Genomic DNA, 9,696 nt, shown 5'->3' on the forward strand with positions numbered 1-9,696 from the left:
TTGCATCCGACCAGAATAAGACAAAACATCAACAAACCAGACCACCATTTCTTTGGAAAACCTAACCCACCTGTTACAGGAGGCATTATTCTCAACCACAAGCAAAGACGAGATCTCCCCAACCTTGTCTAATCGTAGATTAAAGGTTTTTCCTTCAATCTGAACAGATCTTTTCAACATAACCTATCGCCTTCTCGTTTTCGATAACCAGGTCATCCATAATCGAAGACTGAAGAGTGAAAGATGTCCCCCTTAGTTACAAAGAGCAAAAATCAGAAGCTACAAAGGGTGAATGAGGAGAAATCAGAGAGAGAGAAGGAGGGAAAAGGAGGATTAGGGTTTTTGTTGCAAAAAAGAGGAGAGGATGAAGGAAGAAGGAGGCGAAGAGGAGAGATTGACGAAGTTCTAGAGAGAGGTTAAACAGTGAAAGAGGAACCTCCACAGTCACGATCTTGGAGGAAGGAAATGGCTTGGGAGGCATCACAACCTTTCTCTCGACTCCATGATCTCACGCTTGGAGGAAAGTGTTGGCTTGAGGAGGCATCACGCTTCACCGAAAATTACTGAATTAGATTTACCATTGGTAAATTACCAAGTTTATAAAATGAAGTTTAGGAAGCTTTATGAGACTCATGTTTAAGTGCAACACTTCACATCCATAAAAGTCGGTTTGCTTTAGACTTCCTACAAATCATATCACCATTACCAAGTTTACAACATGAAGTTTAGGAAATTTCATAAGATTCGTGTTTAGGTAAATTAAGAGCAAACCTTCACTTCCTCAAAAGCTGGTTTGCTTCAAAGATGATGTCAGTTAATGTAGATGAAAGCTTGAAGAAATCAGAAGCTAATGTGCAGCATTGCTTCACATTTGAACAGGGGGCATTCTGATTCTCAGCCTTGGGGAATCACCAAAAAAGGCCCTGCTTATATTTTGGAAGTCTAAAAATAACCTTGCATGTTTATAACCTATTTCATTCCCAATCTCCTGTTGTCTCTCGCCGTCCCTTCTGCGACTACTTCTCCCTCCTCATTTTCCTCTGGTTTTAATTGTTGTTTTTTATATTGTGTTTCCAATGAGTTGATGAATTTTATGCTAAAATACTATGCACAAAGTATTCTTTTAAGAAGCATCACTCATTCAACTTGAGGATATTTTTGGAAAAGCATAGTTATTTCATCAGTTTTCCAAAAAACAAACCATACATGGGAATGCCACATTCCCAAGAATCTATCAATAATACGCTTCTAAATCAAACATTACAATCCTATATTCCAGGTACCATTAATCCTGGGACTCACAATGCAAGGGCATCTTAGATCCTACAAGCCAAATACCACATTTTTTATTGCAGCATAAAGGTTACATGTTGCAATTAAAAATTCAAACCCTCAAGAAAATATCAAAGCAGCATTTAAATTCTCAACTCTATTAGGAACTATAGCAGCAAGCATCTTGAAGTATGACAAGTCCAAGGAATCAGTGCATACTAGACAACAATGCCTTAATTCCTCAGCATTATTTGTCAATATGCCAAAAGAGAACAACACATTTTCAAAAAACTACGGGAAACATGTCTCAGAATCAGGTTAGGAAGATCATGACAGGAAATGAACCACTTTTAATATATGGATCTCAGAATCAGGAAAGGAGTGCCAAGATGACAAAGGAACAACCTTTAAGAAATGGGATCAAGGAATAACCAGACAGAATGACCATTGGCAGGGAGTTCTATTTATGATTGAAATGGTATTCATGGGTAACTAACTACATGCTAGAACCCTTACAGTTTGGTAAAATATGAAAATAAACAATTTTCTGCAGTTATGACTAAACTCATTTCCAAGGGGCGTTTGTGAGTTGAGCGAGGTTGGTTTACGCGCAAGTCCCACAACCAACCTGCCATTTCAACTTTTTGAAAACATATAATCCGCCCTCCCCCTCAAACCCCTAAATCCAATGGTATTGCTTGATTGGGATCTGCCAATGTAAGCAGGTTAGGCAGGTATTTTCATTTTCACATATTGCACAATCAAAAAATGAGATGTGTGCACATATAACCCAACATCCCAGTCAAATCCCTAAATCAAACGGAATTGCTTGATTCGGATCTGTCAATGTCAGTGGGTTAGGCAGGCACATGCATTTTCACACAATCCCACAAATCAAAACAATGAAAAAACCTATGCTTATTCAACGAACTCCAATATGGCATGGACAGTGATAAGTCACTGAATAAAATGACCCAAAAGCGGATTGAAATTGAATTTTGTTTCAAATGCTATGTACCAAAATGGAAAAATAAAAAACAAAACTATGGGATCTAGTGGGTTCCACAGTTGACTGAGCAAAGCTTCGAATTTGGACAGTTGGCAGTGGCAATTCAAGGAACTTCAACAATGGGCCTTGGAGCTGACAATTTCAGGGATTCAACAATGAGAGATCAGGAACTGAAGGAAAACAAGGAGGAGAGCTTCTATGCGCAAGGTGATGTCTGATAGTGCAGGATTTTGAAGGAAACAGATGAGAGGTGGGCTAATGTGTAGGATGAAAGGCTGTTATATTGATGGGGACCACCTAGAGGGGTGGGTCTTAGGCGGGGTCGAGCAGATTCTTAAACCCTCAAAATGGCAGAGCAATTCAGATAAGGCTTGAGCAGTTTGGTGAATACCCCTAAATCCTAATATTTCCCATAATGAGTTTGTGAAGGAATGAATGATGAATTATCGTATTCCGTGGTTGGGGGGAGTGGGTGAAAGATGGGAGCAGTTGATGAGGGCAAAATGGCAGTGCAGAGAGAAGGCTGCAGTGATTTTTAGTCATTCTGAAATTTATTTGTCTACTTGTGGGCAAAGTCAAATTTCTAATTTAATGAAAGAAGAGTATTAAGCCCAGAAAAGTCAGGCAGTTAGCTGCTTGAACAAAGGGATTGAATTCCATAACAACATTGAGGTCAGTTTGTTTATCTCAAGCATATTATAGAAGAAGCCTCTAGTTGAATCACTCTCAAACAAAGCAACACTCAAGTTGCTTAGATCCTACAATATGGGAGCCTATTAGTGCTCAATAGAAAATTAATCAAATTCACGTAGCACACGACAAGAAATTGTGACAATGTCTCAAATCTCAGAAGCAATTAACCCAAACACAGCAAAAATGTATGAAACTAAAAAAAAATGATTTGAATTCGTGAATATATACAGTGCCTGTGTGTGCATCATTGTATGACATGGCACAGTTAATCTCAGCATAGTAACAAGCAAAGATTAATCACCTTGTTTTTTCAGCTTCACCAAGTGAAGCAAAATGGTCCAATGAGACATACTGACTTTTAGAGAATCTCCTTGGACTCCAATTTAGTGGCATATTCGGTGCAAATTTACCAAACTCGTCTGGGGAAAAAAGAAGGTATTTAAGAACAAATGCCTGCAAACACAGAACATTCAAAATAACATTAAAATAATTTTTTATAAGCTTCTAGAGAAAAATAATCAACAAAAACAAGACACTAAGAGTCAGTGTGGCTAGAGAAAATTGAAGAGAAGAGAAACTAGCTCCTATCCACTTTGTTCGGTTTAATGAGAGAAGAAATATAGAAGAGTGTGCGGAAAGAAGACAAAAGCCAACAGTCATTCTGAGAATTTCTCCCAGATGACCACTTTTTAAAGTTGCCTAAAGGGTGTTTTGTCATTTTTCCTATTTTCTCTCCAATTTTCATTGATTTGAGGAGAAAAAAGTGACACATTTTTCATGTTTTTTTCCCTCTCCACTTCTATCCATTTGTTTTCTCTTCTCTCCACCTTGTATCAATCAAATTACAACAAAAAAAAAAAGAGAAAAATCATTTCTTTCCTCTTCTTTTCTCTCTACAAACCTCCAACGAAAGCCTAGGAAAAAAATCATTAGTTTTACAAGAAAGCATATTTCTAATATTCACCTACAAAGTTCTAGCCAGCACAAGAAAAATATCCATGTAGGGTACCACATCAATCAAATATGGCGTCACATATTTATGATTAAATTTAGCTCTCAGATACCACATGTAGATTAGAAAGAAAGGACCACAAAATAAATAAGACGAGTTTCAAGACCAATACATTGGTGAAAGAATACGATTGTGGATTGATGCAAGATAACTACTACAAAAATGCAAAAAGATTTATATGGACCTCCATAACCACCATGAAGCAAAACTATAGCAGTAGGACCAAAATTGCAAATAAACTACTCTAGTACCTAACAGTGCAATTGCATATAAAATACCAAGGATAGTGGCATACACCACCAAAATATATGGAATAAATAAACAAAGAGGAAACTTCCAAGAAAAAATAAAAATAAAAAATGCAAGTTGATCGAATTTGCCTTCCAGTAAATAAGTATCTAATAGGACTAAGAAGTCATACATAGAATTCTACAAAACCAAAATTCCTAAATACAACCAAACTAAATACCTGTGTTATTAATAGTAAGACATCAAGAGAATATTACAGAAATTAGGAAAGCAAGGTAAGGTTTTCACTACAACCTTAAGAATAGTTTGATTGCATAGGCCTATGAATTGCAAATCTAAAGCCACATTTATAATATTTTGACCAAAGTGACAGCTTATGTGTAATATTGCAACCATAGCTATACAATTAAATCCAAACCACTGCTAGTCCTCCAGTTTGGCAAAGCATTGAACCCAAATGATTCACCATTCAAACAAGGACTAGCTCGTTCATGAGTTAAGTGGTTGAGGATCAAGGCCTTGGTTGAATCATCATATTACATTGGCATCAAAGAGAGATCTACTAATGCATAAAACTTTTCAATGTCAGATAAACCTATAATTTCAGCTTTCTTAATGAGGAAGAATTGAAGAAATGGTTACTCAAACTAGAACAAACAAGGAATGTGAATTAAATTAGTAAATAAAAAATGAATATAACCATAGATTTATTTATTTATTCATTCATGCTTGAGGTTGCCAAAAATAAAATAAAAAATGAATGGATCTATCTAATGTCAGGGCTACCCTCGGCGCTACACGATTCAAATAATAGTTTTTTTAAAAGCCAAAACAGCTTCCTAATCTTGAGGTTTTAAATTTCAATTTTGACAAAATTTTAACGCATCAAAAATACAGAAACTTTTATGTAAATTTCAAACGTCGACTTCAATTTTGATTTCTTAAAAACGATGAAATTAGCAATAAAAAGAAAGAATTTTCTTACGAAACATTAGAAGCTGTTAATAGATATGCTGATGCAAGATTTAAAACTAAAATATTGTCAACAAAATACATCAACAGCAAGCATGTAGTGCTTTAGGTGCAGTCACCATTAGACAAGAACAATTATCTTGAATTGATGTAAATGAAATTCATAAGTCAATTAAACGTTAGTCCATATGCACATGCAACCAATGTTATATATAAAACTTAAAAGGTTGAATAAGATGGTGTAAATAATATCTAAGTTCAATTTTGCATAAATATTTCAAAGTTTTAAGCTATTGTTCCTATATTTCTCTGTAATGATACTTTATTTCCAATAAAACGTTTATCAAGACAAAATTTTAATTTGAAGGATTCTGAACCAAAAACTTTAATTTCAAGAAATTTTTGTTTTATGGTCAAACTTTCAACAAATTTCTTCTACATTTCAAGATTTCAATAAATTATTGAATTTTAGTATGAAAATTGACCTCTGTTTTAATTTTGAAGATGATGGAAGCTGGAAAATAAAATGTTTAAAAGGAAATTTCAATAGTTTTGTACAAATTTAAGACTATGCCTCATAACAGAAAGGTACATTCAAAAAAATTACAAAATAAAAAAAATACTCATTTGAGCTACAAAATGCTACATAAAATAGAACCTAATTATCCCATAAACCCAGTGCATATATCCAACAAATTGGATTGTGATTTGTATAATTATGTCAAAGATTAGCAAAATATACTTGATTTGCAACTTTGACGAGCTTACCATATCACATGCAACACAATTCCAATATTGCATTTAACTCCAATAAAGTCTTTTGTTGAAGTAAGTCAATCATAACTTCAAAGTACTATAAACATGACCAGAATTCCACCGATGATTTATATTTAAGAAAAGAAAGGGAATTCATGCTAAATCAGAACTTAACACCATACATGATACATTGGAGGTGTCTTCAAGAATTATATGAACATCATTTTTTCCACTTCCGCAAGCAATTTTTGCATGAGTTTAAAACATGGACATCCACTCATCCCGAAATAGTTGCAAAAACTTATTAAATCCTAATAAACTGTTGCATTTGATAATCATTTTATTCAAAACATCAAAAGTTGACTTACAGTTAGAAATATGTGACATGACACATAACATAAATGTCAAAAGCAACGGACTCTTTACATGTAAAGTTTAAATTCACATGCTACGTTCTACAGAGTACTCAACATTCTGGATAACCCCAATTTTTAACACTTCTTTAGCTAAAGTAAGAATCAGGGCATTACTTGTATGGCTGCTAAGACGCCACACGGCCCGCCTTCATGCTGCACTAGCCCCACAGATGTTTCTTGATCAGGGCTAAACCTATTGGAAAGTTTTACATTAAAAATCCAATCAATGGCATGACAACAATAACATCAATACAATTCCTTGTTTCAATTATTACTACCAGCAAACTGGAAAAATAGAAAATAAATTATCTCAAAACAAGTGGAAGGAAAGGCCAGAAGTATTAGTACTCAACAACAGTTAATGAAATGCGATGACAGAGTAGGAAACAACAACAACAAAGCCTTAAGCCCCATTATGCAGTGTCAGCTTATGAATCCTTTTCCACCATTCCTCAATCCGCAGCAAAACAAAGCATAACAAATCTAAAAAGAGCAGAAAAACTACAAAAACAAAACCAAGCCTTAAACCCCACTAGGTAGGGTCGGCTACATGAATCATTTTCCGCCAATTTATGCGATCATGGACAGAGCAGAAAAACTGTTGAAACAAATTTATTCACTTGTGAACAATAGCCTTAGCTTGATGCAGGGGAAAGCAATGGGAGCCATAAAGGCACTATATCAGAGTTTCAAGATTCAGCAGCTGAAATTTCAGTGGGCACAGGAAAGCATAATACATTAAAATGTTTATTTTATAAAAACATATCAGACTAGTAGCTTAGAAAGACAGTAGAAGTTTTCTTAGTCATTGCCATTTTCGTAATATTGTGTATAACGTATATTAGGGGAAAATTTTGTTAACTTGAGTAAAATTCGGCCTTCTTAGATTGCTTAAGCAATTTTTTAGCATCCAATTAAGAAAAATGGGAAGGGGCATCAGTTTTTCTGTTGAAGGAATAACCAAATTGGAGAAAACGTGCTATTTTGTGCCTCAATGAAATCACCCTATAGAGTATTTTAATCTGTTTTTTTTTTACCGTCTATTTGAAAATGCATACTGGCAAAGTGGCAAACACATGGTTACAAAAAATCATGTATGCTAGGTGTCCATGTCAACGTCCATGTTTAATACACATTTGCCAAGTCAACATGTAATTGCATATACTTGCAAGCATATAAAATACCAAAACGTTTTATCTTCACCAACAAGGCCACTGGAATTTCCTTCATTTGAAAATAAAATTCTTAACAAGAAATAATCAGAAGAAAATCATAATGAATTAAAAATTTTTGAGTCTATATGGGCTTCACACAAAAACATTAAACATGGCTTTTTTTTGGGTAATAAAGCTCTCTTGCTGCTTTTGAACAAAATCGTCTAACAAACTGTTATCGTTCAAAAGGTAATGATTCTTTGAACTAACTATATTAATCACACAAAGCTTAAGTCAAGCAACTGGCATATTCTACCAAAATCACAATGTGGTAAACCTTAATTGCTCATAAAAATCACCCCATCGTCACAGATTTACTGATGCGAATCAAAATTCAGGGGCACAGACTGCCAGATTATCATTAACGCAGTTCATCTCCAAATGCACCACTCATGTAGGCTGGAGAAATGAATAGCATCAAAACTACAGAAAGAACCTTTGTAGTTATAGGAAATGCCGGTCAAATCAAAAGACAGAACAGTTGATTCAACTGCCAACAATTCACATGACAATGACAGCCCAAGTAAATCATCAAAAATTTGAGTTGTAGGCGCCATTTCCAATTAATAAGCACCAGTTATCGCATGTACTCCAATTGTTGCTAAACATAACCAATGCATTGTAAATTACAAACTTGACCAAAAGAGGGGGGGTGGGGGGAAATCAAAGCCTCAAAAAATACCTTATACCCTGATTGCTCCACTGCGAAAGAATACCCTTTGTAACTTCATTCCCAAACATCATAGAAAACAATTCACTAGCTTCAACTTCTGAAAGCTCTTTACCCAAATTCACGTCTCTCCCCTTATTTTCAAACAAAATTTTCTCGCTTCCCTGACCGGCACCACGCCCTTTTGTCTCCTTTAAAACAGCAGCATTTTTTTCAACCTTGCAACCTAGAGCAGAAGCAGCCGCAGCCGTCGAGTTCTTCGCCTCCAGCATGCGCTTCTCTGCTGCAGCAGCCATGAGCTCCCGCTGCAACTTCCGATTCTTGGCCTCTGGCGATTCCCCCGTAGACTCTCCAGGGCCGCCTCCCTCCCGTGGCTTGCTTCTCTTGGGCTCGGGCGCCGACTGCTGCATACTCATTCGCAACGCCATGCGCAAATCATCCTCCTCTTGATCCGCCATTGATCTCAGATCCAAATACTAAACTTTCACACAATCAGAGTTCCAATCTGACACTCAAGAACAACTCAGTACAACATGGATCGCATGGTACAAAGAGATAGAACATGCAATTATTGCTTGTGATACGCTGATATGCAGAGAGAGCAAGACGATGTCTATCGAATCGAGCTGAATCGATAAAAGTGAAACAAAGAAGGGTAGAAATTTAAAACCCTAGGAAGAAAAGGCATCAATCGAGACTGCAATTAAAGTAAAGAATCGCATATATTAATTGATACATTTACGAAGAGCCGAGACAACGCAGTTGTCAGTTCGCCGGCTGGGACTATCAAAACGGGACCGTTTGAGGTCGCCTACGGCATTTTGTGCCGTCGGGAGTGTAGCTGCCTTTGCCCCGAAAAGACGGTTCTACCTCTCTGCTGCACCTAAGTTTTAGGAGTTGATTGAGGCAATTGGATAAAACCCGGGGGCAGTTTAGGGAGTTAAGAAAGTGTTTTTAAAGTGAACGGCGATGCTGACGTCCGCTTTCCGGTGGGGGAATGTGTGTTTGCTGTGGAAACTGGAAAGAGCACGGAGGAAGCCGTGGGGGTAAGTCCCCCCTTTGTTCCGGTTACCCGAAGCTTAATTACATTTAAACAACAGGCCGTGACGAAATTTAGGGTAAGAATAAAAAATAATATAACTATATATTCTTCATTTTTTTAGTATGCAGATGTATTTTTAAAAAATCACCAGTCTTGAAATAAACATTTATTTTACTATAATTAACTAAAATTTGTAACTCAAAAACATTAAAAATGAAAATTGACATATCCAATCCAAAGCAAAAAGCAAATGCCTACACATATATTTATATATAAAATAAAATTTACACTCAATAATAACAATAATAATGAATATAAAAAAATAATTGTTACGAGTATGTTAATGAACATTTCATATGCAATACAAAACTTTACGTTTTGTACGACAATG

General features: G+C 35.8%; 1 protein-coding gene across 2 annotated transcripts in view; it reads right to left on the reverse strand.

Moving 5' to 3' along the window:
* LOC131161915 (uncharacterized) overlaps nucleotides 1-9,329 on the reverse strand; it is a 36,678-nt gene extending 27,349 nt beyond the window's left edge. Inside the window, exons 1-4 of one of the 2 annotated variants that reach the window (XM_058117937.1) lie at nucleotides 9,000-9,329; nucleotides 8,276-8,889; nucleotides 6,494-6,572; nucleotides 3,276-3,427 (exon numbers count right to left, since the gene is read on the reverse strand). In XM_058117937.1, the coding sequence (XP_057973920.1) occupies nucleotides 3,276-3,427; nucleotides 6,494-6,572; nucleotides 8,276-8,721 (677 nt within the window). In that variant the 5' untranslated portion in view covers nucleotides 8,722-8,889; nucleotides 9,000-9,329. Of the gene's footprint in view, nucleotides 1-3,275; nucleotides 3,428-6,493; nucleotides 6,573-8,275 lie in introns of both variants that reach the window. The other variant, XM_058117936.1, reaches the window with a different exon arrangement.
* Nucleotides 9,330-9,696: the final 367 nt, after the last annotated feature.

This window comes from Malania oleifera, chromosome 8 (genome assembly GCF_029873635.1).
Source record: "Malania oleifera isolate guangnan ecotype guangnan chromosome 8, ASM2987363v1, whole genome shotgun sequence".
Taxonomy (NCBI): domain Eukaryota; kingdom Viridiplantae; phylum Streptophyta; class Magnoliopsida; order Santalales; family Ximeniaceae; genus Malania; species Malania oleifera.